Source organism: Paramisgurnus dabryanus, chromosome 2, assembly GCF_030506205.2.
Source record: "Paramisgurnus dabryanus chromosome 2, PD_genome_1.1, whole genome shotgun sequence".
Classification (NCBI taxonomy): Eukaryota; Metazoa; Chordata; class Actinopteri; order Cypriniformes; family Cobitidae; genus Paramisgurnus; species Paramisgurnus dabryanus.
Genome location: NC_133338.1, coordinates 48,298,918 through 48,320,655, shown reverse-complemented (window position 1 = coordinate 48,320,655; position 21,738 = coordinate 48,298,918). Strand labels below are relative to the sequence as shown.

General features: G+C 42.0%; 1 protein-coding gene across 2 annotated transcripts in view; it reads right to left on the bottom strand.

Annotated features, from left to right (window-relative positions):
- Window positions 1-21,738, bottom strand: part of zfhx3b (zinc finger homeobox 3b) — a 166,448-nt gene that overhangs the window by 58,294 nt on the left and 86,416 nt on the right. For both annotated transcript variants that reach the window (XM_065261475.2, XM_065261474.2), the window contains exon 4: window positions 11,929-12,160. In XM_065261475.2, the coding sequence (XP_065117547.1) occupies window positions 11,929-12,160 (232 nt within the window). The remainder of the gene's footprint in view (window positions 1-11,928; window positions 12,161-21,738) is intronic.

The following is a 21,738-nucleotide window of genomic DNA, read 5'->3' as shown; positions in this document are numbered from 1 at the left end:
CAGAGTTTAGCTCCAACCATAATTAAACACACCTGAAGCAGCCAATTAAAGTCTTACTAGGCATACTAGAAACTTTTAGACGGGTGTGATGAGGCAAGTTGGAGCTAAACTCTGCAGGACATGAAGTTGCCCATCCCTGGTGTACACTCTCAGAATAAAGGTAAAAATGTTGTCTCTGGGATGGTATTTTATAGAAAGATCCTAATATGCACCATCTAAGTACCATTGTGTACCTTTGAGGTATCCATATGCACCTTTTAGGTACAAAAGTGTACTTTTTGAAAAGGTACCGGCCCAGTGACAACTTTTCTTGGACCTTTTTTCTAGTGTGTACATTTAAGGTACCACTATGAACTCTTAAATGGACTGCATTTATATAGTGCTTTTAAAAGACCTATGGCCATCCAAGGCACTTACAATTAGCCTCACGTTCACCCATTCACTCACACATTCATACACCGACGGCGGTGTCAGCCATGCAAGGTGCCAGCCAGCTCGTCTAGGGGGAGCAGCTGGGGTTAGGTGTCTTGCTAAAGGACACCTCGACACTTGGTCCAGTGGAGCCGGGGATTGAACCACCAACCTTCCAGTTTGTAGACAACCTACATAAACCACTGAGCCACTTAAGGTATTTTTTACAAGGTTACCGCTTTTAACTGCAGCTTAGGATGGACTTCCTAAAAGAAATAACCAATGGTAGGTCTTGATCAGTGAAGAAACAATGCTGAAAAAAACCCATCACAGTGTGAGAATCTGTGTTTCATGCCTGTGAAGTTTTCCCAGTCACGTACAAGGAGAAAACATGATGGCATCTTCGATGTAGAAAGCCTGCGTTCGTCCCCTCAAAGACCCCTGTCAGAATACACTAATGTCACATTGATCAGGCGTCTCCCCTCCCCTACCTCTCTACATCTCCACTTCCTTTGGGCTGTGTGTGAATAATCAAACATGGGCCGAATCAATGGCCACCGTGCTGCTCCACAGGTAAAGGTTAGCAGGGTGGAATATTGAATTATTCCTGCTTCTCTCATCAGTGCCATCTGCTTGGCTGACTCTAATTGATAGGGCAAAGGGACAAGATGGCTCTCTTTAGCATTTCTCTGTGTGTAAACGGTATATGCACGAGTCCGGCGTTTCTGCATCATTTCGTGTTAGGAGCGAAACAGCAGGCAACATTCTCAATGCCAGCGGGCTGCGATGAATCTCGCATGTTTCCTCGCAGCACGGATTTGTTTCATGTGCCGGTTGCTTGCGTTGAGAAAGGGGAATCTTCTCGACTTAGCTTTGCTGTCAGAATTGAAGATGATACAGGCAGCTCATGCACAGCCGAAGATGATGGCTTTTGATCTTCCTCTCTAGAGGGGACAAAACTGCTTATTAAAAAAAGACAAATCAAAAACTTTGATCGAAACCATCTCTCAATTGGCCTTTTTTCTGCCTGTGGTCACACCAAACTGTTGAAACTAACTGGGGGAAATGAAATAAAAAGTTTATAAATCACCCATCTTACTGAAGTGGGAGCATGGCATCAAGTGCAGCCATCAGAGAGAGGAGCCGAAGACATATCGGCTTGAATCTCTAGTGTGTCTGACATCTATGAACTATGCAATCAAAAGAAAATCTATACGGACGTACAGCTAATGCTCAACATACAAAAGATGAAGAGTAATTGGTCTTTGAATGGCTTCTGAATACTTGGACAAGATGTCTAGCTGTCTTTTGTTCAAGTACTAATTGTAACATGCAAGCTTATAGTTTGTGGACATGCATGGCAAATGAATTCATAATATAGTAGCTTTGAATGTGTTCTTGACATTTCAACCTCTTCAACATAGATTACCTTGAGAATTTAAGACTTAAGGACCTTTAAAAGGTAATTAAATATACATTTATTGTGCAAGAAACACTCTAAAAACACATTATGTACTTCAAGCTTCAAATAAGCTTACATCATTTTCTTTAGTGTGTCAGTAGAAACTCAATACAGATTTCAGAAAAGCATGCTTCTGACTCGATGTTGAGATACCATGTCATTAGAAATATCATTAGATTATTACAATTAATGACAAAGGATGTTTGGAAATCAATATTGATGTTTCCTACTCACACACTAAAGCCAAAGATATCAATTAACATCTCAAATAGTACTATCAATAGCCATTTCTCATATAACTGTGGCTGTAGCCGCAACATTTCTGCTTAGCTATACAGTCAGCCTGGACATTTGAGTGATGGATCCTGTCCCGTCTCCGTGTCTGACTGACGCGGGACGACCGCGAGCCTTCAGCCTGCCACCCGAAACCCTCATGCCCCATTCACGCTCTTGCGGACCCCTAAAATAGAACTCATTAGCACGTTTGGTAAGTACAAATGAGATGACAGCCTCCTGATGGACTGTCTATCTTTTGGATCAGCTTTCAGGGAAAGTGTCTCGTAATGAAAGAGGGGGAGAGAAACTAATATTATAATGCTCTCCGTTCATGGCGGGCAGTGCACATTGCAAGGGCCTGAAATGGAGGGCCCTGAAGTGGGCTTTGATGATAGAGAAAGCCTCTCTCACCCACACGCAGGATCCCACTGTGGGTGTGTGAACACCCACATGCGTGTTAATTGGGTGTCTGTGCGCCTGTAGACAATAAAATTTGACAATTTGCACCCTCTTATCTCCAGAGCAAAATGGAGGAAAGGATTCGCTTTGGACATTCGAATGTAGGCCTAAACGCATAAACACGTCTCCCACATATGAACTGATTTAAGGCCTTGCATGTGACCCTGTCCTCCCTCTCACCTTCCTGTTGGCCAAGTAAAGGAATCGCCACGCAAACCGTTTCGATCCCAGAATAGCATTGCTGCTTCATGGTCAACTTGCAGTAGCGGGATGAGCCAGAGAAAGAATTTATACAGCGGCTGTCTATAAACCGACCTGCAAAGAAAAGACTTCCTTGTGCGAGCCTGGCGCAGACATAGGAGCCCTGCCCAATGGAAAATCCATAAAGCCACTGCTTAAGCTCTTTAATAAAAGGGCTAGTTTCATTTTAGTAGTTTTCAAAACAACAAGTTATGTATTAATGAAATTCACGGCACGCTCGGCAGACTAAAAACAATTTCCTCTGCTAGGCCGTACCCTTCGGCTCCAGATTAAGGGACCGACGTCCGAAAGGAACCGACCGAGGCCCCCGGGCATTTGGAGGGGCCCATGCCATTCGACCGGCTTTCCCTCATCTCCACAGCATCACAAACAATACCAGATTTGATTAAAAGAAGCCTCAATGATGTTTGTTGCATGAGTGGCCCTGTCTTTACTCAGATGTGCCATGGCACGGGTCGGGGAAGGGGGAGTGTGTGGGTCGTGGTTAGCGGCTATAATATCCTGTTTCTGGGTTTACTTTGCATTTTAACAAGCATGTAAAAAGGACGGGACATTCCAGGCACGGCTGCCGTCTGCAGGGCCGTACAGGGCCCCGGGTTCAGACGCAACCCGTGCCCTGGATGGCCTTCGCAGTGCCGCTTCCCCTGCGGTATGCATACGCTTTATATGTTTCACGCAGACATGTGGCCTCAGTCAATAAGAAACAGACATGTACAAATGTGCGCATCCGCATACCTCTTTATATTTACTGAGCTGGTGATGCACCAAAAATATAGAGTAAGATGCACACTGTAGTGGCGAGCACATCCAGGGGTGATACCTGTGCCACTTTCCCACTGGGTATACAGAATTGTATTTTTTAAAATGTGATTAAATTTAATGTGATTAAAAAAAATTTAAATTAGGATTTGTGAGTCTAGAATTACAAATCTAATGGTTTAGCAAAGTACCAAAAGGCGCATGAAAGGAGATATCACGTTCGTTTGCTCCATCACCTGATTTAAATAATTACTTTGGCGAATTAAACATTCACGGACGCAAATTATTCCCAGTGAATACCCCCTCAGTGTTTGTTTTAATAACACGTCAATCTGTGCTTTCAGGTGTATAACACTGACAGCCCACCTGTCTTGGTGAATCAAGCGACAAACTTCAACCCAAATCTCCTTTACGATCGTCCTCATGTCCTGGTCTAAGCTGTGATTGTGTTTATCAATCGAAGAATACTTTGATTCTCAAAAGTATTCATTTTGACCACAGCCTCCCTCTGCTGCTTAAGCTCTGAAAGGGAGGGCGGCAGTTGGCACGGTGAGCCGAGCAGTGCACAGACCGGGATTTCCCGCAGCACGTCATAACCCACCGATCACAGCGCTGCCATCTGCGACTGCAAAAAAATACAGGAGCAAATCCACAGCTTCAGCGCAATGTGTGCTCTTCAAAACGGCTTTCCCTATTCTCAAATCTTCCCGTCTGCTGCGAGCAGTGCCACCCAAAGGCCTGCAGCGCCAACTGTCTTTCAATCCCACTTACATCCTTTCTAAGTCTCTCTCTCTCTCCTGTCAGTCTGCAGTGTTCAAAAAACTTCAGTCCATTAAGTCTTCTGAAATGAGAGACCCCAATGTGTCAACCAGCTATAAGCCCTGGTGAACATCACTCACAGAACCTGTCATCTACTGGTGTAGCGTCTCTTTCCGCACATCAAGCTCAGAAACACACACTTACACAGACCTATGTGGGTCTAAGCATGTGTCGTGTGTGTCTTTGCATTATAATTTCCTGATTTTTTTTGGTGTGCAAAGGGTTAAAGACAAAGGGGGCAGTGAGAGAATGCCATGCACATTTTGGACAAAGGGGTTGGATTTAAAACAATGCATGCCTTTTATTTATCTCTAATTGGATGGAAACTCTGCCGCCTTGGCACTCGGTGGGCGAATCAGAGGGGAAAATATGTGGCACAGAAATCCGGCCCACGCCACCTGCGCTCGTGCCCTGACACCAGCACACACAGCCTGCACAACATCCTTGTGTGAGATTATCATCATATCCGCATATATAAGGTTTCACGTGGTAAATAATACTTATCTTGTACGTACTCACGGGTGATTGGTTATTTTAATCAAGCTTGAATTTGGTTAGTTCCCAGTACAGAAAAACAATATCATAACACTGTATAGATCAGAACCCAAAGCAAAGCAAATCAATATTTCCACAATCAATTGTTTTCATCTGCAGCATCTGCTATGGCACACTTTCTCTGAATTAGCAGTATGGATCGTTTTTAAAAATGATCCTCATTGATATTGTTAACAAATGACCAGAAAATGGAATGTGACAGATGCATAGAAGGGTTTAGATAAAGCTCCCTCAGGGGCGGCGGGCCAGCCTTAATTTGGGAACTATTAAAGTGCTGTAGCTGTTGGTAAATGTCCATTACTGTGTGCTCTTTTAATTCATAAACTTCTCCACTAATTGTTCGGCAAAAAAGTCTGCCACCGCACATCTTCATCTGACTGTCTGCACGCTGTGCTCTAGACCCATTACATCCCAGACAGATTGAAAAAAATATATTTTTAAATAATCAGAAGAAAATGTGTGCGAACGGTGTTGTCAAAGCTTACAGGATGCCTACTGGCCTGAATCCGAAGGAAGATCCCTAGTCTAAATCACATTCTGGTTCCTAATTATTGCCTGGGTCCCTCTTTCAATGCAAGTCCATAAAATATTGCACACGTTTAATTGCGCGGCAAGCCAAAACAAACAAACAAACAAACAAACAAACTGAGATGTTAGCTATAGCACAAATAGTGTGACTTATGTGCTGCTTCTATAAATGTAAAGCATTAGCAACATGAACATGGGTTGAATACCATGTTGATAAAATGTATAGCTTTGTATAAAAGCATATTCCTAATTAATTAACAAATATAACGTATTAAAAAAGTTGCATTGCATTAGCAGCACAAAAGATCATGGGTTTGAACCCAGGAAAAACATATACTGATAAAAAAATGCATTACTTGTAATGTACTGCAAATCACAAACCAAGTGAAACTATTTACAATATTTTAAAGGTGCCAAAGAATGCAAAACTCTATTTACCTAGGCATAGATGAATAATAAGAGTTCTGTACATGATAATTACATATAGTTAGCTTCAAACACTATCGTTTTATCCTTCTAATGTAAACCTTGTGCTGTAAAATAAGCCAATCTCAACATAACACCAACTGTGACGTTACAGTCGAGATGTATACACCCCCAACATTTAAGGAACACGCCAACTTTTTGGGATTTTAGAGTTATATAAGTCCATACATACCTTTTTCATCTCTGTGCGTGTCGTGACTCGCACGTTAGCACTATAGCATTAACTAGCATGTAGCGTTAACTCAGCAGTCACGACTTTGTTTTTAGCATTGAAAAAATTTTGGGATTTCAGCTTATTCACCGTATTCCCCAGAGTTAGAAAAGTGCATAAATACCTTTTTCATCTCCGTGCGTCCGGTAACTCGGTCTGACACACCTACCGCTAGCCTAGCTTAGCATAAAGACTTTAAGTAAATGGCTCCAGCTAGCATACTGTGACAGACAAAATAATGCCAACATTTTCCTATTTATATGTTGTGATTTGTATAGTCACACTGTGTACAAATAACAAGGTCATTTGAGACACAGACAACTTTTTTAAACGTATACATACTGGGAACTATAGCTGGAGCCATTTACTTCAAGTCTTTGTGCTAAGCTAGGCTAGCAGTGGGTGTGCCAGTTACTGGGCGCACGGATATGAAAAAGGTATTTATGCACTTTTCTAACTCCGGGGGATACGGCGAGTAAGCTAAAATCCCAAAAAGTTGGCGTGGTCCTTTAAATCACACATTAAGTTAAGTACAATGTTACAATGCTAAAAACAAAGTGGTGATGGCTGAGTTAACGCTACATGCTAGTTAATGCTATATGCTAACATTAAAGCTAAAGTTCTACTACATTTTCCAGGTTCATACTGAAAAACACAAGCTTACTACTCAAAACGTCCATTAACAATCTCCAAACAATAGATTTTTCCTTAAATTCTGTATCTTTGTCTGATACAGGCTCAAAAAGTCTGTTTGAAATCTACTAAAGGAGCTGCTCTGTGAAACAGCCAATCAGAGCAGAGCTCAAACTTATTATTCATAACCCTATCAAATAAGGTAATAATAGACCATTTCATTCTAAAGGCAAATAATAGGGTTGTAAATGGACTTGAAAAACCATCTCAGGATAATTTTTGCACTTAATAAAGCCACACCTTCTATGTAGATATCAAAGAACAATTTAACATTATTTCAATGCATTCTTTGGCACCTTTAAAATAAGAAGAGTAAAGCTGACATGACCAGTAAACTTCCTCTGAATTCTTTCAAATCCACATTTTCTGCTAACATCTTCAGGTCAAGTGATCATTGCATTTTTGTCCTGAGGTTTCTTTCAGCGCAAAGTGGGAAAACCCAGTTTTGGTTAACCAAGTAGCCCAGCACCTTACACCAACAAAACTCCACGCTGCACGACAGCAGCCAGGGGAATTACTGCTTAGCTGACCCAGAAATCCAGGGCCAGCTTTGTTTTAACAGGCATGGGAGCCTTCTACCACTTTAGCAACTGTGCCTCGACCACAAAAAAGACCCCAGCGCTTTAGAAGAGCTAGCGGGGAGGAAATTAAATATTACACCAGAAGGGAATGGTTTCACTCGGGTGAAGGGGGGCTAGGACATTAAGAAGTGCAAAGGTAGTCGGGAGGAGGGTGGGCTCTAAAGCCAGGGTGAGGAATTAGCAACGTTTCTTACTAATGAAGAAGTATGTTCATTATCAGCGTAATTCGATCAAGATGCCGAAGCGGGGAGCTGGACTGGGGGAGCGGGTGACATTCTTTATTACACACCTCATTTCATTTAACTGACTTTTCAAATTATGTACATAATAAAATATACATATACACATCGTATAGAGTTGGGCAGAAATGCAAGAGGTGTCAAACATGGAAATCATGTCATTTCAAACCTTGGAATAATCATTCCTACTTGTCGCAGTTGTTTTGGTTAATCATTTCCTTAGCTTGACAGCCCTTGGTCAAAACTTTATGCATAAAAAACACAAATATAGATTTGGAAAAGCATGCAATGATGCAAGAATTTCATTTTTTGCTACATAGATACAAGTCGTTTTCAAACTAAGCTGTGGCCAACAGGAGCCCGAGTTTGATCCGGCATCTGTAGGGCAATCAATCAGCCGCTCAACGCTTCGACTGCAACCGCTCCGTTTGGTAAACAGAGCGTCAAAGGCTATTAGGACAGCGGTTCCTCTCCGAAGCCCCGGCCTCCCTAACACAGCGCTCGCAGGTCTGATCCTGACGTCAGCTAGCAGGTATCAGCTATCAAAGGACCAGAGACCTTACTTTTGTAGCTCATTCTGTCTGCGTAGGAAATAATAGCTGATAATAAGCGGCTCTCTCAAGCTTCTGGTCGATTTACTCTCACCTTGACTTTTAGCAGCATTTCCTAGTCAGCATTGAGCTTAGACCTAAATCTTTAATCACCTATATATTCTTTCCTGAAGTACAGAAACTCAATAATATCTAGTCTAGAATAAAACCACAGTAATTAAATACATCAAAAAGCTTGCATGATCCAAAGCACAAAGCCGTTTCTTACAACAAAAAACATCACATCTGACTAATCCGGAAAGAGTTTGGGAAAGTTGTGTTTTGCGTGGAAAACAAAGATGAATGCATAAAAAATTTATTTTTAGAAGTGCAGGGAAAAAAGTAGGCGGCTGCGAAAAATAAACTAAAAATAAACAAAGTAAGTTGCGATGGCAATGTGCAAGCAGTGCGTGTCAACACTAGAACTTATTTACCAACCTCTGCTTTTTAGTGAACCATCATGTAAAGAAAATAAAAAGTATACAATATTTAAAGGAATGTTCAATTTTCTTAAAAGAAAAATCCAGATAATTTACTCATCACCATGTCATCCAAAATGTTGATGTCTTTCTTTGTTCAGTCGAGAAGAAATTATGTTTTTTTGAGGAAAACATTGCAGGATTTTTCTCATTTTAATGGACTTCAATAGAGCCCAACATTTAATACTTAACTCAACACTTAACAGTTTTTTCAAAGGAGTTTCAAAGGACTCTAAACGATCCCAAACGAGGCATAAGGGTCTTATCTAGCGAAAAGATTGTCATTTTAGACAAGAAAAATAAAAAATATGCTCTTTTAAACCACAACTTTTCGTCTAGGTCCGGTCCAGCGCGACCTAACGTAAATGCGTAGTGACATAGGGAGGTCACGTGTTACACATATAAAACGCACATTTGCGGACCATTGTAAACAACAAACTGACAAAGACATTAATTAGTATCAGTTGACATACAACAACGTAGGAACGGTCCTCTTCAACACACTTGTAAACACTGGGGCGGAGTTTCGCGTTCGTCTTCTGTGACCTTTTGACGTATTGCGTGGGGTCACGCTGACGCATCACGACCGGATCTAGACGAGAAGTTGTGGTTTAAAAGTGCATATTTTTTATTTTTATTGTCAAAAATGACAATCGTTTCGCTAGATAAGACCCTTATGCCTCGTTTGGGATCATTTATAGTCCTTTGAAACTCCATTGAAAAAAACTGTTAAGTGTTGAGTTAAGTATTAAATGTTGGGCTCTATTAAAGTCCATTAAAATGAGAAAAATCCTGCAATGTTTTCCTCAAAAAACATAATTTCTTCTCGACTGAACAAAGAAAGACATCAACATTTTGGATGACATGGTGGTGAGTAAATTATCTGGATTTTTCTTTTAAGAAAATTGACTATTCCTTTAATTACTTTGTAACCAGCTATATCCAACACTGCTATTAAGCATCTCCAACACCTTTCCAATAGCTCCCTAACACAAATAATGTGTTTGCTCATTTGACGTAAAGGAGGTGCTGGATTGCCGCAACTTAGAAAAAAAACGGCAAATGCGTTTGCGTGTGTAGCGCCTGCGTGCGGCTCAGCCCACACATTCGTACTGCAGGAGTCATTACCTAACCTCCAACCAGCCTCACAAACAAGGGAATCCATTAATGCACATCAAAGGTTAGCCAAGAAAATATATAAATAAATGCTACATCAACCAAAAAAGAAAGCGAGTGAGAGAGAGCGCAAACCAGACTTGTTTGTGAACTCTTACCTCCCCCTACCCAGAAACACACTCTAAATCTCCCACACCCCCCATCCTTTTAACCTAAGTGGGCCTTCCTATTGCCTTAGCTTGATCACTTGTCCACTGTACTGTAGTCATTAACATATTTGGAGTGCAGCGAGCAGAAAGCTTAATTGTCCTTAATTGCTCGGCTAAATATGTTCTCTAATGATTCTCCTCAGATCTGTGACTGCCTTTTGCGCAATTTCCCGGCCGCCGGCTTCATTATCCCAACCTCCTCGGAACAAAGCGTCTTTAGAGGCCGACTCCCCCTACAGTTTTTCGCTCTCTCTCTCCTCTCTCTCCCCCACGGCACGACGCTAAGAGGCAGCCAAGCCGGAAGGGAGGGCGAAGATGCACAATGAAACTCTTTTGTCGGGGCACAAGAGTCAAAATGATTAGAAAACCAAATTCATGCTGAAACAGCGTGTTAATTGACTGCGACTCCGTCGGTTTAATGGCTAACTAACGTATGGCCTGACAAAGGCCACAACCCACGCCTTTTGTTTTTACCCCTCCCTTTGCCGCGCAGAGCCTAATGGCATCCGTGATTGTTTGTTTAATAGTGCCGACGCACAGGGATGCTCTTCATGTAAATGTATGCACTGTGCTAGAACAGTAGAAGCCTCAGGATATCTTCTGAAGAAAAAAACATCTTTAAGATATACAAGTCTTGCTTAAAAACCTTAGATCACTTGACAGATGTTTTGCATGGCATTAGAAATCCAAATTGTCTGAATGTAGTTTGGTACATACAACACTTTCGTTCATGAAAAAATCTTATTTAAAAAAATTCAGTCACAACATAAAACACTTAGAGTCATTAATTTATTTTGCATTATACCACATATATTGAATGCTTAAAGGGACACTCCACTTTTTTGAAAATAGGCTAATTTTCCAGCTCCACCACTTTTAGCATAGCTTAGCATAATCCATTGAATCTGATTAGACCATTAGCATCGTGCTCAAAAATAACCAAAGAGTTTCAATATTTTTCCTATTTAAAACTTGACTCTTCTGTAGTAACCTGATCCGCCGCAGATGCCACAATGAACATGCCCTGTCTATCTATTATGAAGTCTGAATTATAAATGGAGTGGGAATTTTCCAGTCTTGGTTTCAAAAAGGGAAACACCACAACCCTTCTGAAAATCCAGCTTAAGATGCTAACTTAAGATGCATGGGAGCTGGTTCCTACCTAGACTGAACTTGTCCAAAATTAGCTGGAGCATTAAAGGTGTAGCAGAGGATTTTCTCGAATTTTAGAAAAGAACCGCCTTCTCCACTTTTTAAAAAATGCAATTGCGCAACACTCCTGATTGACAACTAGGAGGACCAATAGTCTTGATGATCCACCCGGAAAAAGTAAATCCTCCACAATACCTTTAAAAAAAAAAAAACTGCAAGTGGTCGATCATATCAGGTTTGCACCAGCGTTGACTAGCTAAAAACCAGCTACCATCTTAAAAGTACAGTTCACCGAAAAAAACGAAAATTCGGTCATCATTTACTTATCCTCAAATTGTCCCAAACCTGTATAAATTTCTTTGTTATGCTGTACACAGAAAGACATTTTTAAAGAATTTATGCAACCATGGAGATCTGGGGCACCATTTACTTCCACAGTATTATTTTTTCCTACTATAAAAGTGAATGGTGCCCCAAATCTGCTTGTTTACAAACATTGCCTAAAATATCTTCCTTCATATACAAAGAAATCTTGAAGGTAAGTAAATGACAAAAATGTTAAAAAGTAAAGTATTTCACTGTTGAAGAACCATCCCGATGCGGATCAATATGAAGATCAACTTCTATCCGTTTAACACTTACCTGTGTCTGCGGACGGACACTTGCGAATGGTGAAGATGGCGCTCAGCTCCTCCTCTTCCTCTGGCAGGCCCTTCTGCAGCCGCTGCAGCTTCCGAAGGCTCTCGCTGCGCTGGTGCTTCATGGACCGGACGTGCTGGATGAGGTTCAGCTTGGCCTTGGTAGAGTAGTTACACAGGACACAGTGATAGTAGCAAGACTCGCCCTCCACGGCGTTCTCGTGCTGTTGCAAATGCTGTAGCGAGAGAGGGAGAGAGAGAGAACAGGAAAGAGCGTTAGCATGGGCTTTTAAACGAATGGGATGCCGTACGCCATTTACAAATGAATAAATCAATTACCAATCAGGACTCTGTTGTTTAACACACAGTCAACATCTTTTACCGACCCCACACTGGTCTCTGGACCTTATGTGTGTGTCTACGCGCTAACAAGGCAGGGGAGGGACTTTAGCTTTCTCGGGGCAGGTGAGGTACAGGAATAGCTCGAATGGGGACACGGAGCATCGATTCCCTTTGCTCAAGAGTCGCTGCTCGTCTCTGAAAAGGAAACTCCAAACATCTGCCTGTTTCACGCATGGGATGCTAAATATTGATCACCGCCGAGTCAAATCTTGTTTCTTTGAGAGGAAGGCAAAGATAGAAAGACATTCTAGAAAGGGGCGGGGGTTGAAATCTATCCAAAAGTGCTTATACAGAACAATTTTAGGAGGGGTTTCAGAGACATGTATGACCCCAAAACAAGCTTTACTACACCCAGGTATTCTATAACATCACAATCCCAAAACTGAAAACACTATGCTATACTAGATCAAACCACTAGTCTTTAGTAGCACTGTAAATATGTTCGCACACAACTAATTCATAACATCTAACCTTGATGTTTGCTTTCTAGTCAGTACGCAACACAAAAGACCTTTGTGAATACCACCAATGTCAATCAATAGGAATTTCATCCTTGTTTAATCTTCATGGCCACCATATCTTTGGTGAATTGTTTGTGTATGTAGACTGAATTAGTTGTATAGCAAATTATATATGTTGAAGACAGCACAAGAAACAATTCAATATACTGTGTGCCTTTGAAATCCTAACACGGGGATATGAAGGTCAGTACAAACTTTACCGCTGTCTGTAGCTATGGCTCTTATGAGGGTGATGATCACTCTCTTATCTCTCTCGACTTTTGCACATTAAATACAAGACAAAAACGATAATGCGATCAAGCAGAAGTATCTCGCAGGTCTGTTTACCTCGTATTTGTTTTCTTTGCTTCAGTTTGTTCAAGCAGCAACTAAATTGCCCCGCGAATGAGATGATGCAAATGCGTCAAAATATCGCTCGGCTTTTTTGCATCTATTTTCTCTCTTGCGGAGAAGCTCTTAATCTCCTGCACAGACCACCCCCAAACCCCGACAAAGGTCGGGGAAAACAAATTGATTCATTAAGACGCGCCTGAGTTGGCTTTGCCCTGCAGCGGAGAGATGAGATGCGTTTCCATCGGCTTCAGACGCACAAAGCCAGAGTAACATTAGATTTTTAACCCAATTACGGCCACATCAGGTGTTGACAACAGAGAGAGAGCGAGAAAGAGAGCGAGAAAATATTTGGTTCCCCGAAATGTTCTCCTTCTCTGGTAATATTTAATTTTCGGGTAATATCCTAACATTGCCATAAGGGTTTTTTTCCAAGCAATTGTGGTGCCGGTATCATATGTCACCCTGGTATACCTAAGATGTGCATTAGGGCCACTAACTTCCAGGAATGGGCTTTTGCTTTTCGCGTGTGCCCCTTAGCTCCGTGTAATGGAGTTATTAGGTGATCGTAAAAGGCTCTGCTTTTCTCCTCACGCGCTCTCTCTCGCTCTCCTCCTCTCCCTTTCCTGTTTGAAGTGGGGGTATGATGTCATTGAGTAGGTGCTGCTGGATGGTTTGGGCTCGGTTTGAGCGGTGGTTCTCCACTTTGCACTGCCTAACACATACGCAGCGTATCATAACTCGGGACACTGATGTGTCATGGGTTTGCTTGTATTACACATCGAATCAATCTGTTTGGTGGCACTGTTTATTTGCAGAGAGAACATGCAAAACTGAAATGCAAGTCGTTTTTTGCGACACCTGATCTTAAGAGCTTAAAAAAATATGTGGGAAGGTTTACAGCGCCCATAAAAAAGCTGCAAGATTTACTCGAGTAACCCTAAGCTGACTCCACTATGAGAAGAACGATCATCACAAACATGATGCCATAATTTCTACTCAAATTAAATGTCCGCCATTTAAACTTTTACATTTTACATTTTACATTATTATTTTTTCATCAGTATGCATGATCTCTCTGGGACTGAACCTATGAACTTTGCGTTGCTAACACAATGCTCTACAGGAACTTTGACTCTACCAAGTCATTATCCATATCCATATGATACAGTAATGTTGTCAAACAGTGACAGCATTGCACTTTAATACTATATATACACACCATGGGACCGTACTACTATATTCTATGTAATAAAAAAACATGGTACTTTTTATATAAATATGTTTGATGCTAAATCCTGGGTATCCCAGTTAAAAGTTCAAGGCCTACTTACCATAAGTGATATTATTATGAAGCTCTACAAAGTGAAGATACATAGAGAACATTGCCCTCCACATCTGACACATGTGGGCAGATTCCATTAAACCCATCCATGGAGTAGAAAGGTCTATGAAACGCCTCTCACACGGATCCACTAACACACATTCCCATTCTAAATCATCTATACAAGGGATGCCATCCACACCTCATCTCCCACCCAACCCTAAACACACGAGCACCCCTGGGTCTGAATGTGAAACACAATAGCACACGAAAGCAAGGTCGTGCATGGCGTGTCTGTTTCTTATGATCCTGAGATGAAGCTTCATGCTGATAAATCACCTCCAACTGAAGTGCAGGAATTCAACGGCTTAATGAAAAAGTCATGTTTGCCGAGCAGGGAGGGTGCCGCTGAGAAGTCTGCCCTCCACGGGGGCCCCCGAACAGCCGCATTCAGGCCCCCGGAGCCAGAGAAGGCCAAGGAGTCGGCATGGCTTACATTACTACTCAAAATTCATTTAATTGACTGAACGTTAATGGCAGACACACAAGAAAGCACATGAGTGCAGAGGAGAAACCCGAGTAGGGAGGGAGAGGTGTGCGTGTGGAGCAAGTGCGGCCCGTCTTTACCGGACAGAAGTTTTGATTCATCTCGAAGTTGAAGATGAATCAGTCGTCTGTACTCGTGTAGGTGAGGAAAAGCAAGGGCGGCCCGGCTAGTCCACCTAGTTGCAACTCGACACTACGTCTCGACCCGCTCTGCGGCACATCACGCACGGCTATCAGTTTCAACACCTACCTGCCCCTGTGCATGCATCCACAGAAGCATCCACTCGAGTGGGCTGTAAAAACACACACCTTTCACACCATCAGCACTTTAACTACCAGAGAGTTGAATGCAAGGCACTCAGCGCAGTATGCAAAAACCTCCAACGTAAAAAGAATCATGGGAAAATGGCTCCGGGTACAAGTATATCAACTTAAACGCATCTGGTCTGCTGAAGCAACAGTTAGTGCAGAGTTATTTAACTAAACACCTGAATAACACAAACTAATGTAATAGTAAAGACATTTGCTATGGTCACTGATGCCAGTTATTGGCTGCTGATTCTTCTTTAATTATTTTTTAAGCCATTCCAGCATCTATAGCTATATTCATGGCGAGAACTGGTTAATTCATACACAGGTTGGGGGTGAAGGCAATTTGGTATCTCCAAATTACCTTACTTGCATGTTTTTGGCCTGTTTGAGGAAACTGGAATACCCGGAGTGTACCCACACTGACATGGAGAGCATGCAAACTCCACACAGAAAGGCCACCTAACCTAGCCGGGGCTCGAACCGGGGACCTTCTTGGTGTGAGGCAAAAGCTCTACCCACTGAGCCACTGTGCCACCCCCAATGCATGGGATAAGTGCTTGCATACTTGCAGTACGCTGTACGTTTCTGCCTAAACTCATACAAACACGTGCGTGTGGTGCACACACACAAAGCCCCATTTTTGCTCCAACCCCTATTTCTGCTATTAAATTTGGCAGTGCTCTTAATACAAAATTAATGCATTAAAACCGATGACTATCCAGTGGCTAAATAGCTATCAATTTCTCCCCGAGCTGACGAATTCCCACTGTGAGCGAGCCAGAGAGTGTCTGAATGTGTATTGCTTTGTAATTATCCCAATGATTCTCGGCACTTAATGGCAAGGCCTGGTGATTTCTACTCTCCACACACATGCACAGACCGTCTGCGCTTGATACCAGAGACATGATAATGATAGGTCTGCATCAAAAACTGGATTAAAACACAGCCTTTGAGGTCACAACGCTAAAATTCGTCACTCGTACATTTTAAAAACAGCTAAGGTGCGCTGATATTGTGATACCGTAAGGTCAAGCAGCTGCCTTAAGGGCAGCATGCTGTCATTTGTCTCACTGATGCATACAGTCAAGTGTTGACACCTTTGTAACTAGACTAATGATGTCATTGGTTAAATAATAGCCAATGAGATCACTGCTCTGCATTCTGAGAAGACAAAAGGATTTGCCTAATGGGCAGAAAATCCCAAGCAGAGATGAGACAGGAAGCTGCGGCCTCTCTCATATCTCACTCTTTGTGTATGTGTTTGGATCGGTTTACTTGCCAATACTTTTGAGACAAAACTATCCCAAGATGTTAGCTTTATGGGGACACCACGGGGTCTCCAAAGGTAAACATGATCTTTAAGTAAGCACATAATGTGTAATAGTTAGTTAGCGGGAGCAGTAAATAACTTTGTCCTCCGTTTTACCTCGTCTCTCTTTCATCTTTATCTCATTTCTCACTTTGCAACAGTAGTTGAAAAAGTAGCAGGCCCACGACCACAGTAGCACCACTGGATGCCAAGTTCAGCGGCTGGTTCAAATTAGCCACAGCGAGCAGCGACATGCCCAGACTCTGTGCTGTGGCTGGGGAAACAATGTGCACCCTCCCCTCGCATACCTACCACTTCCTGCATCCCTCCATCTGCTGTTTATCTCCTGAGAAGTTTAGAAGTAAAGAGCGAAGTGATTCTGGATACAGTGGAGATCTATGTAAAGTGACAACTTTGAGTGTTTAGGCTTCCCACACCTTAGTTAACTTCAAATTCAAGGACCTTTCAAGAACTTTCCAGGTCAAATACCCTCAAATTCAAGGACTTAATGTGGGGCACATTTCAAGTGAGAGCAAGGATATATCGTGTTACCTTTTCAGTCCCCTTTTGAGGGAACTTGTGCTGCGTCACTACGGTGACACTTTGGGGACGCCTCCAGGGGTAAATGCGTCTGAAAGTGTATATCAAATTCAACCAATGGTGAGGCTTAACGACAAAGACAGGATGACGCGGGAGCCAGGAAGTATATCGCTATCTGAAATATTGCCAAAGACGGCGTTACAGGGATGCAGGAAGTATGGCAAGGGAGACGCAGCGTCTTGTTCCCTTCTCAGGGGGGGAACATCTAGGGTTACATACGTAACCCGAGACGTTTTCATGTGTCAAACACAACTATGCAAAAAAGCATTTTGGTATGAAACAACATTTGCACACAGAAGATATAATCATTTAAAGTAAACAGTTTAGCATGTGTGCTTAAAAGGCAAGAGATTTTATGATATTATCCTACACTACACAGGGAATAATATGGATTTTTTTCCCAAAAAACTTCTTGAATAAAATAGATTCAACCATTTTCAATGACCTGTATCTATAAAGTATGTACATTTTCATAAACTTCCCAGGGCCTTGAATTATTTTCCCCAGATTCACAAACTTTCAAGGATTCCAAGGACCCGGAGTGTTCTCCTAAATTAACAAAAAATTTAGATTGTGTCCAAACGGCAAAAGACAAACTTGAAAGTGTAGCTCAATTGGTTGAGCATTGTGTTAACAGTGCAAAGGTTGTGGGTTTGAATCCCACGCATAGTGTATTCAATCTATACATCATTTTATCATTAACTCGCTTGGATCTGCAAATGCATAAACGTACCAAAGTTTTTTGAGCAAAACTATTAAGGAGATACGTGAGATTCTTTTTCTAAGTTTAAAAAAAAAACAATTAGGAGAAACATATGAGAAAACGTAGAGATTTGCGATTTATTTTCTACCGATGTACTGTATTGGATTCTGGTCTTTGTCATAGATCAGCACAGATCGGTTTGGATAGATTACTGTACATGTGTGTTACGAACCAACAAAAGCGAAAGAGGGGTGAGAGAGAGAGAGAGAGGCTCTACGCACAATCCTCCCCGGCAGCTTATACCACTCCAGTGCTCTTTAACGCTAAATAAAGCAATAATTATTGAATTCCTTTAGAATAAATAAGCAGCTAGAAAGTAAACAATAGGAACATAATTGTAGAAGGAAGGCAATCAATGCCTGCAGTCATTTGGCTTGCGTTGATTATGCGTCCGCTCGTTTGTGTACATTTCTTTGTGTCTTTGAGTAAAAAGCAATAGTGGTTAGAGAGAGGGTGTAGTGACAAGCAGTTAAATAATACCCTCTTGCATACGGCGGCGCAAAACAAGCATAGGGTAATCCTTCCTCCGGTAATGTCCCGCTCTCCAGAACAATAGTTCTCAATCAGCTGATCAATGTGCCCACATAATTCATTGGGCCGATCGGTCTGGCCGAGGAAGGGAGACTGGAGATAGCGAAGAAGTGACGATGCCCAACAGGGCCTTCACACTTTTATTTAAAAGCAAGAATATACACACTTTTTAACTGTTTACAATGACCCGAGCCCCTCCTACAGTGACGTTTAAGCGGGAAAATGTTTAATCATGGTCTGGTAAAAGACAACAAACCTATATTAATCGCAAGACGTCGCCTTCCACCGTGAAGAGCTAATTAACAGCTTAGCCTCCTGTTGTTTTTATGAATGCAGGCCCTGTAGCGGCAAGCCGTAGTACAATAACTCAGCCTGCAGGAGGCGACAGCTGTGAGGAGCTATGGGGGCATCGCGCACAGCTGTTCCAACTGTCCATAGACATCTGCGGCGGCCTGGTGCCATCTGGAAATTTAGGAGGGCAGTTTGGGACCTGCACGGTTCCTCCTCCCGCCCGCAACCTACGGCGCACAACTACCCCTCCATTTTGTTAAGAGACAGCGTTGCTAATTATTAGGAAGGTGGAGTGAAAGAATTCTGTGTATGTCTCGGGGCACGCAGACAGGAGACAGACGCGATCAATCGAGAGATATTCAGAGGTACTTAAAGCGTTCAATGATGTTTGTTATATTAGCAGAAAACACATGACTTGGTTTGGTGATATGGCAAGAACGGATTGCACTGAAGGTGATTTAAAGGTTTACTATTTTTGGATGCTCAAAGAAACTTTCTGTCAACCATTGTTTGTTTCTTTTATAATCATGTTTTACCACAAAGAAACAGAAAGGTTCTTCTGATGTTAAATGTTTTTTATGGAACCGTACAGCCAAAATTGGTTCTTCAATGACACCGTAAAGCACCTCTGCAATGCTACAGTCAGATGCATAAGGAAACTGTTTATTTATAAAACAGGGTATCATGCATTTATGAGTCAAAACCACATACTGTACAGTAGTAGCCACTGTACACCCTTAAAAATAAAGGTGCTTCATGATGCCATAAAATAACCATTTTTGGCTGTGTGGTTCCTTAGAAATGTTCTTGAGATGTTTGTTTAACAACTATAAAAATGTAAAAAAGAAAGCATGTCTTCATTTTTTTTCAATAATAGACAACCTGAATTCAATTAATCTTCAAAATGCATGTAAAGATCAAACCGTACCCAACAAAATATTTCAAGGTACCCCCTTACATTAAGAGACTGCAGAAGGATCCTTTAATTCGAAATAGACATATGGACCATAATACTGCATGTCTTAATATTATGCAAACCCATACCAATAACCCATACGTTAGATGATTCTTCATTTTCAAAAAGCCATATGAAAAGCAGAAAGGCCTGCCAGTATTACCTCCCCAGGCTTGTATTATCTAGCTTTCACCTCCAGCGTTTCTTGTTAGTCTGCGTGAATATTTCATTACCACATAATTGGTTAATGCTCCAGGCTAGGCAATAAGGCGGTAAGAATGCTCTCTACTCCTTGTTCTCCTTTTCTAAAATTCACAAAGGGCAGTCTGGAGTCAGCGGCGTGGTGCATGGTCGGTCTCTGATGAGGAAACGTTTGAGTTGCCAGTCTCTGCCCCCTCTCGTCTGCCCGGCTTCACCTTCGCTCGCAGCACCGGCGTTATGAGAGGGCCTGATCGTGGCACCGTGCCAGTGTAAATATTTAAGCTCGGCTTAAAGGGCCCGGCTTTTACGAGCCGTGTTGGGCCCACAATGGCGCAACAGGCCCTAAGAGCTCTCCCCTTCTTAACATGCAAATGGCAAAGCGGGGGCGGGTTGGGGGCGGATACTTTGGGCAGCTTATTTGCATAGCACATACGCATCCTGGAGTGTTTGAGGGCGATGTAGTGATAACACAAACTTTGAGCACCTATCCATTTACTAGTGGCTCTCTCGCTTGCTAAAGATACATTCGGCTGATTGCTTTGACTTCCACTAACTTCGAGTGCACACATGTAAAGTGCTTTAAATGCATAAAGTGCAGATCTTGCACCAGAATACCGAGCTGTTGAGTGCGAGGTCACCTAACACCAGCAAATCAACTTGTCAAATAGCGTTACTAATCTAAACACTGGTGCCAAAACATTATAAAAGCACAAGGCTAATGTATGGTTATAGCTCAACTATAGTGCAAAAAGTTTGATTCCCAGGAAACACACACACACATGCTGATAAAATGTATAGATTAGATGCGTCTGCCAAATGCATAAAATGCAAATATATACATACATACATACCAATAAAGATTTCATGTTATGATATTATGTATTATGCAAAAAAAACCTCTTCAAGCTACATATGTTTTGCCTTGAGCAACACATGAATTTAAAACGAGCGTTTATTAAGCTACGGCCTCCATTCCCTACACCCAGAGGAACTTGATCACTGGTGCTGAAAAGTGGAGCTCTTTGGGAGAGGTTCACCTGTCCATCACAATCACCCCATTCTCCTATCTCTCAAAGCCAAATCCACATGGGTGAGGAAAACGTACAGCAATTTATCGCATCCAACATCAGCCGGCTCATTAGCCCGTAAAGAAGAAATACAACTTCCCTTCCCATAAAAAAGAAACAAAGTGCTCATTGATCAGACCGGTCAATAACGGATCGATAACCTAAGCCGTCATCATTCCAAGCCCGGCATAATTACAGATGAGCTATGGTCGTCATCGCAAAAATCAAAAAAAGTTGCCGGACTAATTGGTGGCGTCCACGTTTTCGTGTGGCTGGGATATAAAGAGAAGCACCTCCCAAAATAACCTGCTCGTGCAATCAGTACCAGCGTTGTAAAGGTTGGGTGCCCATTTGGAGGGATTTAATTCTGCGTCAGCACGGCAAAGCTTTGCATCTCTCCTAATGTAAACGACACGTTACTTATGATCACATTGAGCCGATTTTAATGTATTAAGCGCTACGGAAGAGTGCCCTTCTTATGCGATTTGCACAAGGTTGACCTAACACTGGCAGAAATAAGAAAACGTTTTGCACTTATAGTAATAGGCAGACGTTGTTGAGAGTGATGAGCTAGGGAAAAAACTTTTGGTGTGAGGTGACAAAGTCAAACGAATTTTGTTGAAGAGCAGGAATCGTACACCCCAAAATAAAGTTTGTTATTC